The sequence below is a fragment of the Ipomoea nil genome, unplaced genomic scaffold, assembly GCF_001879475.1.
Source record: "Ipomoea nil cultivar Tokyo-kokei standard unplaced genomic scaffold, Asagao_1.1 scaffold0317, whole genome shotgun sequence".
NCBI classification, from domain to species: Eukaryota; Viridiplantae; Streptophyta; class Magnoliopsida; order Solanales; family Convolvulaceae; genus Ipomoea; species Ipomoea nil.
The window spans coordinates 5,173,260-5,192,931 of record NW_017616745.1 but is presented as its reverse complement, the minus strand read 5'-3'; the positions used below and the strand labels follow the sequence as shown (position 1 = coordinate 5,192,931).

Below are 19,672 nucleotides of genomic sequence, written 5' to 3'. Positions count from 1 at the left end.
ACCAAGGAGCTCTTGGCCGCGAAGAAACGGCACCAACTAGGTTCGCCAGAACAAAAAGTTACTGTAGGTGAGCTTTATCGATACAAAGTGATGGGCACTCGATAAAGAGGTTTGGGAGGCGACCAGAGGTGCACCATCGTCAGCAGTAACAGTGCGCTCAGGTGAGTTGGTGGACATGGTGGTCGCCGAATGTTCTAGGGAGGTGATCGGATAGTTTGCGGGGAGGAGAGGAGAGAGAGAGTACCTGGTCTAACTAATACCAGATGAGATAACTATTCTGATCATTCAATCCCAATAGGATAGGAGTTAAATATGAAAGCAATAACAACTAACATAAGATTATCCTATCTAACAGGAACACCATATAAAACAAACCTACTATAAAACTAGTCAAAGATAATAATAACATTAATAATAATATGGCTAAGAGTGTCTAATATAATTTTTTAAAAAAATCTTAGGTAAGTTATGGTAAAAAATTAATTCATTATTTTAAACACAACATATAGTATGTTTTTGAAAGATAACAGGTTACTATTAGATGACAATATATATTATATTTTTATAAATCATAAATAAATTAGTGCATTGCGATATATATATATATATATATATATATATATATATATATATATATATATATATATCTACTATACTAATAAGAGCCCAAGAGAGTTAGGCCTATAATGGGTAGAAAAAATGGCGGTCACAGATTTTAATCAAATTAATGGCTCAGATTGATTGAAAGATTGATCAGATTTAAATTTTACACTAAAATTTCTTAAAATACCCACACACCATTACTAATTCCGTTAAAATTTTAAGAATTGCCGTTAGTTCACCGTTAACTTACTCATTGATTTCAATAGAAAAAGGTCTTAGGTTCGAATCTCATCCCAATCAAAGTTGGCATAATTAGTACTCTATTTTACTCTTATTATCCTTACAATGTCTGTATTCAGTGAAAAAAAAATTATTAATTATCAATTCATTAGTTATATTGTCTTTATTTTTCTCAAATGTAAAAATTTTTACATTCAAATTCATCAATTGATTATATTCAGTATATTATCTATTATCTTTTTTCTGTACTATTTTTCTAATTAAATATCAAAATTATAATACAAAATAATGCTATATATTTATTTACCAAGTATTTTATTAATACCCTGAAAAAATTAAAAAAATATAATTAATAAAGCCAACCATATTAACTACTTGAGAGATTTTGTGACAAAAAGAGTATTCAAATCACACAACAAATTGAAGTGAGAACTACCTCGCAATGTCCTTGTTTGACAATCAGCAGTTAGGGGTTAGCGTTAGCGGATTATACTAGCGAATTTGACCAGCGAATTTATTTAATTATTAACATTGGGTAGAAAAAATGACCGCCAAATTATTAAATCAAATGAATGGTTCATATTGTTCAGGTTTTAACTTTTTTCTTTTAAGATTTTCTAATTTATCCTTAATTATATGATTATCTATTTAATTTTTCCGTTAATTCACCGTTAGTCTAATTCTAATATTAACGTCTAATATAGAATTATAACTACACCATTAATCTAATTCTAATATATATTAAAGTCTTAATAGAACTTAACCACAAATCTTAATGTCGGAATCTCCTCAAACAATATTAGTATATATTTAATATTTTATGCCTTAATTTTTATTTGTTCCCCTTATGTCCCGTATTTGGTTTCAACCATACCTATACAATTATTTTATTGACAATTATAATCAATCTTGACTATATTATCTTGCATTTGTAAACTTAGAATTACCTATTTAACCCGCACCGGCTTAGCTCAATGGTTTTGAACCTCGGCGGCGGCAGTGCGGGAATTATGTCCAAAGTTGGCAGATTCCTTGTCCACAATGCTCTGTCGGGTCGGAGTGAGGGGGGGCCTTGGGGTTGGAGACTCAACCTTTGGGAGAAGAATTACCTATTTAAATACACAAATTCAACCTTCAATTATCTATGCATGAACAATTTCAATATAATCCTGCCTTAATATACTTTAAAGTACTTATTTAAAAAAAAAAACATTGGGCATTATCTCAATCGCGCAATGCGCGTAAAAAACTAGTATATATATATATATATATATATATATATATATATATATATATATATATATATCCTTAATATATATAACAAATTTTATGAAAATAATAATAATAATAATAATATTATTATTATTATTATTATTATTATTATTATTGGTGAATTCTATAATCCCAAGTAGTTTGTATTTTAATTACATTTCTGATTTCTGTGACTGTCCCCGATGGAAGGTCACAAATTCAAATCATAGGGTAAAAAAACATCCCCAAACAACCAAGTGAAAACAATAGTTCTTGGTCATTGGAAATAGAAATGTTTGAAAATAAAATAAAAAATTAAGGTTGGAACCTTGGAGGTCGTATTTCAACTATTTATATGAGTATCTATAAAAGTTATGAAACGTACCATAAAATTTGATAAGAATGGATGAAGATTTTGTCTGATTTATACATGGAGAAAAAGTCCGTAGGGAAAGTTGAAAAGTTTAGGGGTCGTTTACTTCATTTCTCTGTTTTTTCATTTCCAGTTTTCCATTTCTCCATTTTTCCAGTTTTCTTTCTCCATTCTTCCAGTTTTCCATTTCTCCAATTTTATAATTTTCATTCCCTATTCCTCCAGTTTTTTATTTCTCTAATTTTCAAATTTCATTAAATAAAATCATTCCATATGGGCCATATAATTTTGTACATTTATACAACAAAGATAATAATAATAATAATAATAATAATAATAATAATAATAATAATAATAATAATAATAATAATAATAATAATAATAATAATAATAACAATAATAATATAATCTACTATCTACTATACTAATAAGAGCCCAAGAGAGTTAGGCCTATAATGGGTAGAAAAAATGGCGGTCACAGATTTTAATCAAATGAATGGTTCAGATTGATTAAAAGATTGATCAGATTTAAATTTTACACTAAAATTTCCTAAAATACCCACACACCGTTACTAATTCTGTTAAAATTTTAAGAATTGCCGTTAGTTCACCGTTAACTTACTCATTGATTTCTCCCTGCGATTTAGGGTTCCGGCGTTGGCTCTCCCTGTGTTCTAGGGTTCCGGCGTTCCTAGGGTTTAGACTTTCGTTTTCCGACTGAACATCATTCGTGCGAGGATGAATCTACGAGAGCTTGTTGCATCAACGGCAGACATGAACCTGGAGGATGATGCGGATGGAGTGCGGTTTGAGGAGGAGATGTTCGAAGGTCCGGCGCAGCCCCCTATGCGAACAACGTGGACGTTGATCGGGAAGTTCTTGACCGATCGAATTCTCAAGGTTGAGGTGATGAAGAGGGTCATGGCAGCAGCTTGGCGGCCTCTCATGGGAATAGAGATAACAGATGTGCTCCCGAATCTGTATCTCTTTACGTTTTTTGACGAAGTCGATATGCGCCGGGTGTTGGAGGAGGGGCCATGGGCGTTCAAAAACACAACACTTATTTGTCAAATTCTCGAGGATGGAGTCGATCCAACGCAAGTGGTGTTGAACACTGTGGATTTCTGGATACAGGTCTACGATATTCCGTTGGGTTATCGAACGGTGAAGGTGTTAGAACGGATTGGTGATTTTGCGGGGGTGTTTAAACGGTATGATGAGCGGAACTTTGAGAGGTCATGGACCTCGTTTTACCGGATACGCATAACGCATGATGTGACGGCTCCGTTAAAACGACGTATGAAGATGATTATGCGAGATGGGACATGGACTTGGATAAATTTCAAGTACGAGCGCCTGCATATGTTCTGTTTCTTCTGTGGAATAATGGGACACACTGATAAGTTTTGTTTAGCGGCTCGACGTTCTTTGTTAACCCCGGATCAGTACATGTTTGCTGCGACATTGAGGGCGGGGGGTAATAGTCCAGCCAAGCACATTGGGGATAAATGGTTCAAACTAGGACAAGAAAGGAGAAAAGAAATTGGCTTTGGGATGGGGGGTTACGGGCAGAATGGTGGGACAGTAGGGAGGGAGGAGTTGACCGGGTTAGGGGGCCGGGCCGTGGAAGTTGGGGTGATGGGAAAGGGTGGGATGGGGCAGTCGGAAAGTGCAAGGGAGAGGGAGGTGGCTGGGGAGGGTGAGGGGGTGAGAGTGGATCCAAAAAGACGGAGAACGGATGGTGAGGCTGGGAGGGGAGTTGTCGTGGGTGTGGGTGTGGAATCGGATGGTCCGAGCTCGGTACCATCGGATGATGCGGGATGTGGGGTAGGCCGAGGAGGTGAGGGAGTTGTGGAGGAGGATATAACGATGACAGACGTACAAAAAAACTTGCGAATGGCGGGTGCTGCAGTGCAGACCCGCCCATCCCAATGAGCACTCTGAGCTGGAACTGCCGTGGCTTGGGTAATCCACGGACAGTTCGGAAAATTGAGGACATGGTGTCCCGTAAGAAACCCGACTTTGTATTTTTGATTGAGACCAAGGTTAACCGGGATCATGCAGAACGACTTCGGGTAAAACTTGGTTTTGATGGTCTTTTGAATGTGGATAATTCTGGATTGAGTGGTGGCTTGGCATTATTATGGAGGGCGAATGATACAGCAACTGTGATAGGTTATTCTGATAATCATATTGACGTGGAAGTGAGTATGCCGGGATTTGATAAATGGAGGATGACTGGGTTCTATGGCTTCTCAAAACGACCACAGAGAAGGGAGTCATGGGATCTTATTCGTTCGTTGGCAGGAAAGTCGGATCTGCCATGGGTAATCATTGGAGATTTTAATGATCTCTTATACCAGTGTGAGAAACGAGGATGGAATCCTCATCCGGACAGCTTGTTGAGGGGTTTTGGAGAGGCAATTGAGGAGTGTGGCTTGACACAATTACCGATGTCTGGGTATCCCTTTACTTGGGAAAAAGGGAAGGGAACTCCAAACTGGATCGAGGAAAGGTTGGATAAGGTTTTGGCCACGCAAGATTGGAGAGAGCTGGTAACCGATGCAAGTGTGCAGAATATTTTAACTAGAAAGTCAGATCACTCGGCTCTTTTCCTTGGGATTCTGAATCTTCGGGAAAGGAGGGGGGGTCTGAGAAGAGGTTTTAGATTTGAGATGGCATGGTTACATGATGAAGGATGTCGAGCGGTGGTAGAAAAATCGTGGGACGAAGGAAGAGGTAGGGGATTGCAGGAATGTGTCACATTGTGTGGTAACCGGTTAACGCGCTGGGGTGGAGACCGATTCCACAAGTTTGGTGAAAAAATATTGTGCTTACGGAAGGAACAGTTACGCCTCAGAGGATGTACAGATCCAGTATCCCTAGCTGAATTCCAGAGATTAGAAGAGTGTTTGACACGTGTTGAGTTGCAGGAGGATACTTATTGGAGGCAGAGGGCCAAGCAGCACTAGCTCAAGGATGCGGATGCAAACACCAGGTTTTATCACAGGTATGCTTCTAATCGAAAGAAAAAGAATTCTATTGCTAAAATAACGAATGATAGTGGGGATTGGATTGAGGGAGATGCCATGAGAAATATCATCTTGGATTACTATCGAGGCATTTTTAAATCGAGCTCTCCTACAATTAATGATGAATTCTTTGCGACTATACAACCGCGTGTAACGCCAGTACAGAATGAGGGGTTATTGCGCCCTTTTGAAGTAAGTGAGGTAAAATCTGCATTATTCTCAATGTATCCTGATAAAGCACCAGGACCGGACGGGATGAATCCAGGATTCTATCAGCATTTCTGGGATGTGGTGGGAACTGATGTCTCTTCGTATATTATGAATTGCTTGAATACTGGCTCATTTCCGAGTAAGCTGAATGAGACGAATATTATTTTAATCCCGAAGAAGAAAAACCCGGAGATGGTTTCTGATTATAGGCCAATTGCTTTAAGCAATGTGGTCTACAGGATTATGGCTAAAGTTATTACTGCCAGAATGAAACCATTAATGGAGAATATCATATCTGAATCCCAAAGTGCGTTTATCTCTGAGAGATTAATTACGGATAACATACTGATAGCTGCGGAGGTGGGACATTACCTAAACAGGAAACAATGTGGTTTAGCAGGTTGGGGGGCTCTAAAACTCGACATGGCGAAAGCCTATGACCGTATGGAATGGCCCTTTTTGGAAAGCATGTTAATGGCGCTGGGATTTGATGACAGATGGGTGAGACTACTGATGATGTGTGTGACCACTGTGTCTTATAACGTATTAATTAATGGTTCACAGACTGAACAAATTACTCCGACTCGGGGTTTACGGCAAGGTGATCCCCTATCGCCCTATTTGTTTATCATTTGTGCTGAAGGGCTTTCACTATTACTACAACAAGCGCAGGCGAAGGGGGAGATACATGGATGTAGAGTTGCTAGAGGGGCACCTTCTATTACCCATCTATTTTTTGCTGATGATAGCTTGCTTTTTTTCAAAGCAAATGCCCAAGAAGCAGGTGTGATTAAAAGTTGTCTGAAAAAATATGAAAAAATGTCTGGTCAAGCTGTCAACTATCACAAATCGAGTACTTGTTATAGTAAGAACACAGGAGATGAAACGCGGGATGAGGTGGCCAATATATTGGGGGTGGTGCAGGCACAGAATTTTGGAAAGTACTTAGGGCTCCCATCATTTGTGGGCAGAAACAGAAGGGCAGCTTTTGCTTATATTGAGGATAAGATAAGATAGCGGATTAGTTCGTGGAATAAAAAACTCTTGTCACAAGCAGGGAAAGAAGTCCTATTGAAAAGTGTGGCTCAATCTATGCCTACCTTCTCAATGAGTGTCTTTTTGCTACCGACCTCTCTTTGCGCTGCCATTGAGCGAACCATGAATCGATATTGGTGGAGGTCGAATAATGATCAGGGTATTCACTGGAAAGCTTGGGATAAGTTATGTATTCCAAAGAAATATGGAGGATTGGGGTTTAAAGAATTGAGAGCGTTTAACCTAGCTATGCTTGGAAAACAAGGATGGCGTTTCCTGACACAGCCACAATCATTAGTTTCAAGAGTTTATAAAGCCAGGTATTATCCCACTAATTCTTTATATGATGCATGTTTGGGAATTAACCCGAGCTTTTGTTGGAGGAGTATTTTGGCAGCACAGGAATTGATTTGTGGGGGAGTTAGGAGGAGAATTGGAAATGGCCAATCAACATTGATATGGGATCATCCATGGTTGCATGATGGGTTACAACCGAAGATATTAACAGAAAAACCACCCCAATTGGCACAGGCGAAAGTAGTGGGTCTGATGGATCAACAGACACGAACCTGGGATAAAGATATTCTAACAGATATTTTCATACCTGAGGATATTGAACGAATTCTGAAAATACCTGTGTCACCAGATTATGAGGATTTGTGGTACTGGTATGGGGATCCAAGAGGTGAATATTCTGTTAAGAATGGATACAGAACAGTAGTTGGAGAATATAGCCAACAGGTTGTGACATTTGATAAATGGCAAAAGTTATGGAAGCTTAAAATCCCACCCAGGTGGAAAACATTTTTATGGAGAGCTCTAAATGATATTTTGCCCACTACAAAGAACCTACTTATAAAGAGGGTTGATATTGACCCAACATGTGCTATGTGTGGAATTGAACATGAAGATGTTGTGCACTCCTTGATCAAATGTACCTACACGGCAGCCATTTGGACACAATCCCACCTTCCAATCCCCAATAATGTTATAAATATTTTTGGAGATTGGTTTAATGATTTGATGAATGTTTTAGATGATGACGGGATTATTTATGCAGTTGCAATACTCTATTATATTTGGCGCACAAGGAATGGAGCTGTGTGGGATGCGTACTTACCCAGGCCTCGGAAAGTGGTTGTGATGGCGGCATCAGCTCTCAATGCTTGGAAGGCGGTTCACCACCGAACACCAACTCAGCCGATCCATGCTACCACGGTAGACCACACCATAGCAGTAACAACCGGTGCGGACGTGCCTATAGCCACGGCGTTACATACGGCTGCCACGCCCATCGTCACAGTACATCGACCGCAACTCTCTACGACATACACCGCGCGCAATGCTGTTCACGGCATGAGGGGAAAATGCTACTTCGATGCGGCTTACGATCCACAGACGAACAGGACAAGAATGGGAGCAATTATCCTAGACGGCCAAGGGAGTTATATTGCAGCCATGGCTACTACAGTGATAGATTGTTTTTCAGCCCTAATGGCGGAGGCTGTTGCATGCAAGGAAGTATTGTCATGGTTGAGGAGTCGCGAAATAAACTCTATCGAGCTATACACGGATTGTTTGGTGCTTCAACAATGCCTGTCTTCTACGACACACTCGTCACGGGATTACTTGGGCTATGCCATTGATAGTTGCAGGACTAGTTTATCGACATTTGATTACTGTTTACTTCATTACATTCCTAGAGTAGATAATTATTTAGCTCATACATTAGCATCTACTACATTTACTGACTCGAATCCTATGTACTGGGATTCTGCTCCTCCAGCTTCTATTTCTGCATACTTCGAATAAAATGCCGTACAGGCTCTTTTCAAAAAAAAACTTACTCATTGATTTCAATAAAAAAAAAAAAGGTCTTAGGTTCGAACCTCATCCCAATCAAAGTTGGCATAATTAGTACTCTATTTTACTCTTATTAAATTATATAAATAATAATTTAGTAGTTACAACAAAAAATAATACATATGCATTTCTTTAATTTAGAATTATGTGTTCACAATGTCTTTATTCAAAAAAAAAAAAATTATTCATTATCAATAAATTAAATAAGATAAATAATTTTATTAGTTATATTGTCTTTATTTTTCTTCAATATAAAAATTCTTTATATTCAAATTTATTAATTGATTATATTCGCTACATTGTCCTTACAATGTCTTTATTCATTGAAAAACAAATTATTAATTATCAATAAATTAATTAAAAGAAATATTTTCATTAGTTATGTTGTCTTTATTTTTCTCAAATGTTAAAAGTTTTAAATTCAAATTCATCAATTGATTATATTCACTACATTATCTATTATCTTTTTTGTGCACTATTTTTCTAATTAAATATCAAAGTTATAACATAAAATAATGCTATATATTTATTTACCAAGTATTTTATTAATACCATGAAAAAATTAAAAAAATATAATTAATAAAGCCAACCATATTAACTACTTGAGAGATTTTGTGACAAAGAGAGTATTCAAATCACACAACAAATTGAAGTGAGAACTACCTCGCAATGTCCTTGTTTGACAATCAGCAGTTAGCGATTAACATTAGCGGATTTGACCAGCGAATTTATTTAATTATTAACATTGGGTAGAAAAAATGACCGCCAAATTATTAAATCAAATGAATGGTTCATATTGTTCAGGTTTTAATTTTTTTTCTTTTAAGATTTTCTAATTTATCCTTAATTATATGATTATCCATTTAACTTTTCCGTTAATTCACCGTTAGTCTAATTCTAATATTAAAGTCTAATATAGAATTATAACTACACCATTAATCTAATTCTAATATTAAAATCTCAATAGAACTTAACCACAAATCCTAATGTCGGAATCTCCTCAAACAATATTAGTATATATTTCATATTTTATGCCCTAATTTTTATTTGTTCTCCCTTATGTCCCGTATTTGGTTTCAACCATACTTATACAATTATTTTATTGACAATTATAATCAATATTGACTATATTATCTTGAATTTGTAAACTTAGAATTACCTATTTAACATGCACGGGCTTAGCTCAATGGTTTAGTGGGTAGTATTTGGGAGAAGAGACCAAGGTGTGAACCTCAGCGGCGGCAATGCGTGAATTATGTCCAAAGTGGGCGGATTCCTTGTGCGTACCAGCATTTGGCCCTGTCTGCTGAACCATTGAGTCACCGTGATTTACAACTTCCCACAATGCTCTGTCGGGTCGGAGTGTGGGGGGCCCTTGGGGTTGGGGACTCAACCTTTAGGAGAAGAATTACCTATTTAAATACGCAAATTCAACCTTCAATTATCTATGCATGAACAATTTCAATATAATCTTGCCTTAATATACTTTAAAGTAATTATTTTAAAAAAAGCATTGGACATTATACCAATCGCGCAATGCACGTAAAAAAACTAGTAATAATAATAAAGAAGAAGAAGTTGGCTTTGAAAAGAGGGGCCGGGGGCGTTGGTACTAATAATAATAATCTTACTATATAAAATAGTCACACACCTAGGAAACAACAATAGAGCCAAATTCCCGCTCACGAAAAACGACTTTGGTATACCGAAAGTGGGATACGCCTTTCAAAGTATTGATGGTCATTATTTATTTACATATCTATAATCATAATAGGAATTGTATTTTCGAAACGCAATAATGACAGAGTTTCCTTTGCGCAGCATTGAGGTATTCCAATGCCTGGAAACACGAAATAATTAAGACAAAACTGTTAGTATTCCAATGTAATGCCAAATTAAATAGTCAAAGAAACCATTTGTATATTTACATCATATTATATAATTTTAAGCCTCTCTCATATTTTCCCAAAACACAATTCTAGCAGAATGAAGAAACTAACAACTTCTGCAGTCATAGGAAGAAAGAGGAAGCTACAATGTTCTCCAAATCCAGGTATTTCAACCTTCCTAACTGCATAAAGCATCAGATTTAATTCTCATCATGTGCAAATATCTCAACATCTGTGTTTAGAAGAACAGTTTAGGTAAAACATAAAGCAGAAAAATCGGGCAACATAAATTTCATATTATCATATCAGTAATTTCATTCACAGAGAACTATCATAGATGCTTAGAATACAATACGAAATCCATACATAAGTAAGATAGGTACTTATTCCCGGTTTGTCTTCCATATAAATCTTAGCGAGCATAACATGCAAAAACACAATATAGTTTGTATTATGTCATGAATCATTCTAACAGAGATAAAAGACCCATATCTGGGGTGTTATGTCACTTAGCCTGTCTAACAGAGATAATAGAGATGTAAAAGTAAACCTCTGGGAACCCCAAGATTTCAGTCACCGGAATCTGGATAGATGAAGTTTGGTCATCAACTACGTCGATCTGTTCCTTCAAAACAAATATAGTTGGTCAGATCTAAATAATCTACAGAAAACCCCTAAGAACATACCTCCATTGTAGTAATAATTGAAACAAGTTGTTCTAAAAAACTAATCGGAATCCAAGAAAGCTGAATAAAGATAAGTGTTAGCCGCGTAAACTGAGGTTGAAGTTCAGAGAACTCCGAGCTCAGAATTATACCCGTAGAAAGAAGAACGCCCCGACTTTGGAGGAAAATTTCCCAAGCGTAATACTGAAAATCCATGATAGAGTCTCTTAGCATGTCTAACAGAGATAATAGAGATGTAAAAGTAAACCTCTAGGAACCCAAGATTTGAGTCACCGTAATCTGGATCGATGAAGTTTGTTCATTAACTACGTCGATTTGTTCCTTAAAACAAATATAGTTGGTCAGATCTAAATAATCTACAGAAAACCCCTAAAAACATACCCCCATTGAAAATTTTGTTCTAAAAAACCAATCGGAATCCAAGAAAGCTGTAAAAAGTTTTGATGGAGCCGCATGCACTGAGGTTGAAGTTCAGAGAACTCCAACCTTAGAATTAGGGAAGTAGAAGGAAGAACCCCCCAGACTTTGGAGGAAATTTCCAAAGCGTAATACTCAAAATCCACGATAGAGCAAGACAACTGTACAAAGAACCAAGTAAGATGCAGTAGGAGAAAATGAGATTTTTGGTTTTCGTCGCCCAGAATTAGGAGCTCATGAGAAGAATATTCTAGCAGGTTTGGGGGAGATTTGGGGCACTAACCTCATTTAAATATTAATACTCACTAACTAATAATATAATATATATAGTTTTTTTATGCTATATTTTCGGCGAAACATGTGAGAATTCATTATATATATGTATATATAGATATTTATTGATTTATTTATTTATCTATTTATTGTAGTAGAAATACTGAGTTAATGAATTTTTATGTAGTAGAAATTCAATTTATTTGTTAGTAATTAAATAAAATTGTTATTATGTTTTTTTTTATTATTTAAATATGACCATGTACGTATTTGAATTTAATAAAATATATACACTGATGCAGAGGACAAAGAAAATTGTTTGGAAGAGACGGTTATTTGCCAATCTACTACAATTCAAAATTGTTTGTATGGTGTTTTTCAAGCAAATTATTGTACACCTATAAACATTTTATACAATAGTAAGTGTATGGTGTTAATTTTTATTTTAGTACTTTGATTGATTAATTCCATATTTATAGTGAATAATATTTTTATAAGATTTGAAGTATGATTATTTTATATATTTATTTTTTGGAAGATGGGAGTTTAGTCAAGTCGTCAATAAAGAGTAATAATGAGATTGCATCATCAATTAAGATGCAATCGCAAGGTATTTTTGACAAAACAACTCATTCTCAAGAGCTCATGATACAGGTGATAAGTTTTAAGATTACGGAATAAAATTATGTTTACGTAGAGTTAGATAGATAATTATTTTGTATAGAGATTAGCTATTCATGATTATGTATGTTGTTTTATATTTTGAATTTATAAACATGATTAGAATTAGTCTTAAAAAATGTTCTATTAATTACTTCGTACGTTTTTTTTTTATGTAGTTAAGGAAAGACTCATTAAGAAAAGGTCTTTATGTACACCGATGCAAAAGGATGCCCAATCTCAATTAACAATGTATTCAACTATACCTTTGAGTGATATTACAAATGGTATGTATCGATAGTTACAACCATTTATTACAAGTGCCAAATTTGACATTTTTTCACCACTTACTGAAGTTTATTAAAATTCACAGGCACATCAAATGTCGTACCACCAAAAAAAATACATACACGGGCAAGCAGAAGTCGTCAATGCGACCCTCATAGCATGATTCGGACCAAAAGAAATCAAAGTACTTTGAAATATTATATACACAAATATGTAATTCTAATTATACAATTTTAACTATCATTCAAACTAATATAAAATGCTCATATAGATTGTCATTTTATAAAAACCAGCTGAACAAGATATGAACGAGAATATTGAAACAAGTTCGCAAGCTAAGTTCATTCCGATGAATTTATCTCAAGATTTTGATGACGTTTTCCATGTACAAGAAATAGAAGAGGATTGTACTAATGGTAAGGGCCAAATTACTTAATTTTAACTACGATTTCAATTTTTTTTTGGTTTGACATTTGTTTTTGCGAAACTTATTTTATTATATCTTTTTGGATTTTGTAGTTGAATATGCAGATTTAGGTGATCCGGTATACAGTTGTGATCAGTGCGATGCTATTTTTTGGTATGAAGAAAGGGTTAATAAATCGGTTGTATGCAGATCACCAAAGTATTCAGGATGTTGTGCTCAAGGGAAGATTAAGTTACCGTCAATGACAGTCCCTCCCAAAAAATTGCATGACCTGTTCTTTGTTCAGGGTGACAAAAGGACAAATTTTTTAGAACATATTAGGACATATAATAGTATGTTTTGTTTTACTTCAATGGGTGGTAAAGTTGACAAGTCTATAAACCGTGGAAATGCCCCACCAATTTTTAGGATAAATGGTCAAAATTTCCATTTGATCGGAAGCTTATTACCTGCAGATGGTAATCAACCAAAATTTGCCCAGCTGTATATACACGATACTCAAAACGAGGTCAACAACCGTATCAACACATTCAGGTGTTGTTTCAAAAAAACTTACAAGAATTTTTAATTATGCATATGCTCAACTTCAAAGAATAAATTAATAAAATATACATTTTGTGACGTTTTTGTAGGAGTGACGATGGTAAAAACAGAATTCATGATGGTGTTGTTGCAGACATAAAAGAAGTATTAGATGAGCATAATGTGTTAGTTAAATCGTTTCGGATGGCTAAGGGTGAGATTGAGTCTAACCCCCGAGTGGATGTTAAAATGAGACTCATTGGTAAAAGAAGTAGTGATGCAAGAACTTATAACTTACCAACGGCCTTCGAAGTTGCAGCACTAATAGTTGGTGATCTAGATCCAATGTTAGGGCAACGAGATATTTTGGTTGAGTCCAAATGTGGAGAATTGAAGCGTATAAGTGAGTTGAATCCATCTTATTTGCCCTTACAATATCCTGTTTTGTTCCCATACGGTGAGGATGGTTATCGTGAATATATACAGTTCACTGTACCAAAATCAAGTTCTACTCTTGGAAGGCAACGAATATCCCAAAGGGAGTTTTTCTCTTTCCGTATACATGAGAGGGTAGAGGAGGTCAACACAATCTTATATTCGAAGAGGCTGTTGCAACAGTTTTTGGTTGATGCGTACACCATGGTCGAATCCAGTAGACTAACATACATTCGGCAGAATCAAAAGTCATTGAGGTGTGAAGCATATAAAGGGTTATCAGATGCATTGACACGAGGTGAAATTGACCCTAGCACTCAAGGTAGACGAATTGTCTTGCCGTCAAGCTTCACAGGGGGGGCTAGATACATGATACAAAATTATCAAGATGCCATGGCTATTTGTCGATGGATTGGGTACCCGAATCTGTTTATTACATTTACATGTAATCCAAAGTGGCCAGAGATTCAGCGATACATAAAGAAACGAGGATTAAATGCTGAGGATAGACCCGACATAGTTTGTCGAATTTTTAAAATAAAACTGGATTCCCTTATTAGGGAGATAAGGGTTGGTCAATTATTTGGGGAAGTTAGATCAGGTTAGTGAGTATTAATATTTATCCTTAGTTTGTACATATACTATTTCAATAAGATATTGCATAGTAACATTTTTTTTTCTTTTTACAGTGATATATACTATTGAATTTCAAAAGAGAGGGTTGCCCCATGCCCATATTCTACTGTTTTTGTTAAGACAATGTGTTGAATTATCCACGACTTACATGGATGACATTATCTCAGCTGAGATCCCCGACAAAGATTGGGATATCAAATACTTTAATGCAGTTGAGGAATTCATGATTCATGGGCCTTGTGGTGCTGCAAATAAGAAGTCTCCATGCATGGCAAACGGAAAATGTTCAAAGCATTTTCCCAAAACATTTGTAGAATCTTCTTCCTTAGATGATGATGGTTACCCAAAGTATAGGAGACGTGATGATGGTCGAACAGTAGTGAAAAATGGTACGCAGTTGGATAATCAATATGTAGTCCCACATAACAGGTACCTTCTTCTTAAATACAATGCACACATCAATGTTGAGTGGTGTAACCAATCAAGGTCTATCAAATACCTTTTCAAGTATGTGAACAAGGGAAACGATAGAGTGACTGCTGAGTTTTATAAAAGTACAGTGGATGAAAATTCTAATGAGGTTATAGATGAGATAGGCATGTACTATGATTGTCGTTATGTTTCTGCATGTGAGGCCACATGGCGATTGTTCAGTTTTGACGTCCAATTTCGAACGCCATCTGTGGAGAGATTGAGTTTTCATCTGCCAAACTGTCAGTCAGTGATTTTTGAGGATGACGATAGTATTGAACGAGTGTTAAGTCGTCCAACCGTAGCTCAGAGCATGTTTACTGCTTGGTTTGAAGCTAACAAGAAATACCCAGATGCAAGACTTTTAACGTACATTGACATGCCAAATAAGTTTGTTTGGAAAAAGAATGTTCGTGAATGGCATCCAAGGAAGAGGGGCTTTTCCATTGGTCGTATATTTTATGTCCCACCAGGAAGTGGCGAAATATATTACTTAAGGTGCCTTTTGAACATTGTACGTGGTCCTACCAGTTTTGAAGACATCAAGACATTTAATGGTGTAAGTCACTTGACGTTCAAGGATGCATGTTATGCCCGCGGTTTGCTAGATGATGATAAGGAATATATTGATGCAATCAATGAGGCAAGCCATTGGTCGTCCGGGCACTCAATGAGAAAACTTTTTGTTATATTGCTAACATCAAGTTCAATAGTAAGGCCAGAATCAGTCTGGGGTGCTACATGGCAACACCTTTCTGAAGATGCAGAATTCTACCATAGGCGAATAGCTGGAAATCAAGGTTTCTTATCACTTATGTTTTAAAATATTATTCATTTTGCAAAATAGTATAAGTTAATTTGTCTCACATTAATATTAATTATTACAGACTTGAGTTTGACTGAAGATTCGAAGAAAAATTATGCTTTGATGGAAATAGAAAAATTGTTACAAGTCTATAATAAGTCTTTAAAAGACTTCCCACCAATGCCATTACCCAACTTGGCTGATATATCATTACTTAGTAATAGATTGTTGTTAGAAGAATTGTCATATGATCGTGAAGCTCTATCTAAAGAGAGTGAGATGTTAACTTCGAAATTCACAGATGAACAAAGGGTTGTATATGACACGATCATGGGAGATGTTCAAAATAATAATGGTGGTTTATTCTTCGTATATGGTTACGGTGGTACCGGAAAAACCTTTCTTTGGAGGGCGTTATCAGCATCATTGCGATCTAGAGGTGATATTGTGATTAATGTAGCTTCAAGTGGTATCGCTTCCTTGCTTCTACCTGGTGGTCGGACTGCACATTCAAGATTTTCAATACCCATATCAGTAAATGAGGATTCAACATGTAACATAAAACATGGTAGTCATCTTGCTGAATTGGTTATAAAGACAAAGCTAATAATATGGGATGAGGCTCCTATGATGCACAAACATTGTTTTGAAGCTCTTGATAGGACGATGAGGGACTTGCTTAGATTCAACAATCCTTTAAGTGCTGACAAAACATTTGGTGGAAAGACAGTTGTATTTGGTGGAGACTTTAGACAAATACTGCCTGTGATTCCAATAGGCACAAGGCAAGATATTGTTGGCGCAACTATAAATTCTTCATATTTGTGGGATAATTGTATAGTTTTGCGATTGACAAAGAATCTTCGTCTCAATAGAATAGAAGCTGGTGCGGATCAGTCTGAAGTTGAGCAGTTTGCTAATTGGATTGCTTCTATCGGTGATGGAAAAATTGGTGGTCCAAATGATGGCTATGCAGATGTTGATATTCCGCATGATTTGTTACTACAGTGTGACGGTGATCCGATCAAGACGATTGTTGATTGTATATTTCCAGGGTTTCTGAACGGTAGTTGTAATCACAACTATATGCAAAGTCGTGCCGTACTAGCACCAACGCTAGATGTTGTCAACGCAATAAATGAATATATGAGTGAATTGCATATAGCTGAGTGTAAAACATACTTCAGTTGCGACACTGTATGTAAATCAGATTCAGTTAGCGGTATATTGGGAGATGTTCACACCCCAGAGTTTCTCAACGGGTTGCGAGCATCTGGGATCCCCAACCATGCATTAACATTGAAAGTTGGATCACCTGTAATGTTGTTGAGAAATATAGATCACTCATTAGGCTTATGTAATGGTACAAGATTGGTTATTACAAGATTGTCCGAACATGTTATCGAGGCCAAAATTTTGACGGGTGACAATGCCGGTAGTTCGGTCTTGATACCTAGAATGTCTATGACTCCATCAGATACAAGATTGCCTTTCAAATTTCAAAGAAGACAGTTCCCAGTAATGTTGTCATATGCCATGACAATAAATAAGAGTCAAGGTCAGACACTATCGCATGTTGGGTTGCTATTGAAGAAACCAGTGTTTGTACACGGACAATTGTATGTGGCAGCGTCTAGAGTTAGCAATCCTAAGGGCCTGAAAATTTTAATTTGTGATGATCATAATAAGAATTGTACTTCAACAACAAATGTTGTTTACCATGAAGTTTTTAATAATTGTTAAATAAATTGATAATTTGGTATGTCCAAGTTTTTTTTGTTGTTGGACTTGCAATTTTGTATTATGAACTATTTTGATGTTATATTTGTAGTTTATTATGACAATGAACAATCGTATTATGCATTACAATATAATACAATTCAAAATTAAAATGCAATTTTTATATCGTGCATCGCACGGGTACAATGCTAGTAATAATAATAATAATAATAATAATAAAAAGAAGAAGAAGAAGAAACTGGCTTTGAAGAGGGGGGTGGCGTTGGTAATAATAATAATAATAATAATAATAATAATAATAATAATAATAATAATAATAATAATAATAAAATAAAAGAAGAAGAAGAAGCTGGCTTTGAAGAGGGGGGTGGCGTTGGTAATAATAATAATAATAATCTCTAAAAAAAAAATTAATGAAGGAACAAGCTAGCAATGAAGAGGCACACATCAGATTTGAAGACTGAAGAGAGAGGCGTCAAATTGGCTTCGCGCGAATTCGATCCTACGACCTAAAGCACTGTTCACGCGTGCTTATCCATTTCTCCATTTGGAGAAGTTGGTTTTCTATTTCTCCAAATTCCTTAAGAAAAGTGGAGAATGGAGATGGAATAAGAATTTGGAAAGAGAATTTTGGTAAACAAGTTTTCCATTTTCCATTCTTCCACCTCTCCAATTCTCTGTTTTTCCAGAAAATCCTCTATTTTTCCATTTTGGTAAACGACCCCTTAGAGTTGAGGTCTTGAATGTTGCATTTCAACTATTTATATTTGTAAGGAAAAAGTTTAGTGAAATTCTAATATTATAGAGTACATAAAAGTTAATAAGTTTTTGAATTTTGGATCAAATACCGACAAACTTTTAAAAAGTCTTTAAAAATTTAGATCGAATACAATTAAATGTTTAAAGTCGGATGTGATTGTGATTTATATTCGAAATATATACCGTAATAAATAATTTTTTAGAAAAGCAGTAATAAAATTACAAAAAATTTCACAAAACATAAATTGAACAGAATTAATATACAAATCAACTCAATAATCTACCAAAACGTCAATTTTAATTAAATATACAATTAGAAAAAAAAAATTCCAAAACTATAAACCCCAAAAAAATGTTCAATAAGCCCAAGCATTCTGCCTCAAGATCTCCTCCTCTTCCTCCGGCGTGAAGTCGTTCTTGATATTAAAAATCTTTCTAATATCCTCCGCGGTTTTGCCTTTGATCATGTCCGCAACTCTCTGGGCCATTAACTCCAACAAGTCTCTTATCTCCAGATAGTCCGCCGCCGTGAGAAGATCGTAAAGCTCCGCCTGATCCACCTCCACAAACTTCTTGTCGAACTCCTTCTTCTCGGCATTGCTTTTGCCGGCGGCGGCGGCGTGCACTTTGCAGTACTCGAGAATCTTCGCCAGCGTATTTCCGTCGACTTTGAGTAATGGGATGACAGAGTCTTCTCCCAAGCCGCCGGCATCCTCCACCACGAACTTGAGTGTCTGTGACAGCGCCGCCACGGACTCCGCCACCTCGAATTCCTCGCCGTCGTTGGCTCTCAGTCTCACCATCTTCTCGCAGTCGTTGATGTCCGAAGAAGACATGATGGCAGTGAAGAAATTGGAGAATTTGGGTCTCAAAGTTTAATTTCGCGCGCGAACTGATAAGGAGAATTGTAGGGATTGGGTAGGAGGGGAGCAGATGGTATTAATATAGGCACTCAATTATGTTTAAACAATCCTAATTCTATACAGTTTCGATCATATATTCATAGTTGAGGTCTGATTAGATTTTCTAATATGATAAGGATTAAACAATATTAAGT

The 19,672-nt window shown here is 36.1% G+C and overlaps 3 protein-coding genes across 3 annotated transcripts; 2 read left to right on the top strand and 1 right to left on the bottom strand.

The window, feature by feature from the left end:
• Positions 1-6,867: 6,867 nt before the first annotated feature.
• LOC109166418 lies at positions 6,868-8,556 on the top strand. The gene has a single exon (XM_019315387.1). It carries the CDS (start codon positions 6,868-6,870, stop codon positions 8,554-8,556), a length of 1,689 nt encoding a protein of 562 aa, XP_019170932.1.
• Positions 8,557-13,124: 4,568 nt separating this feature from the next.
• LOC109166402 lies at positions 13,125-17,859 on the top strand. Its single transcript, XM_019315386.1, has 7 exons — positions 13,125-13,236; positions 13,340-13,727; positions 13,880-14,805; positions 14,894-15,638; positions 15,810-16,111; positions 16,199-17,158; positions 17,282-17,859. Exons 1-7 carry the CDS (start codon positions 13,125-13,127, stop codon positions 17,857-17,859), a joined length of 4,011 nt encoding a protein of 1,336 aa, XP_019170931.1.
• A 1,112-nt stretch (positions 17,860-18,971) lies between these two features.
• LOC109167345 (SKP1-like protein 1B) lies at positions 18,972-19,461 on the bottom strand. The gene has a single exon (XM_019316367.1). It carries the CDS (start codon positions 19,449-19,451, stop codon positions 18,972-18,974), a length of 480 nt encoding a protein of 159 aa, XP_019171912.1. The 5' UTR covers positions 19,452-19,461.
• Between the last annotated feature and the right edge of the window lie 211 nt (positions 19,462-19,672).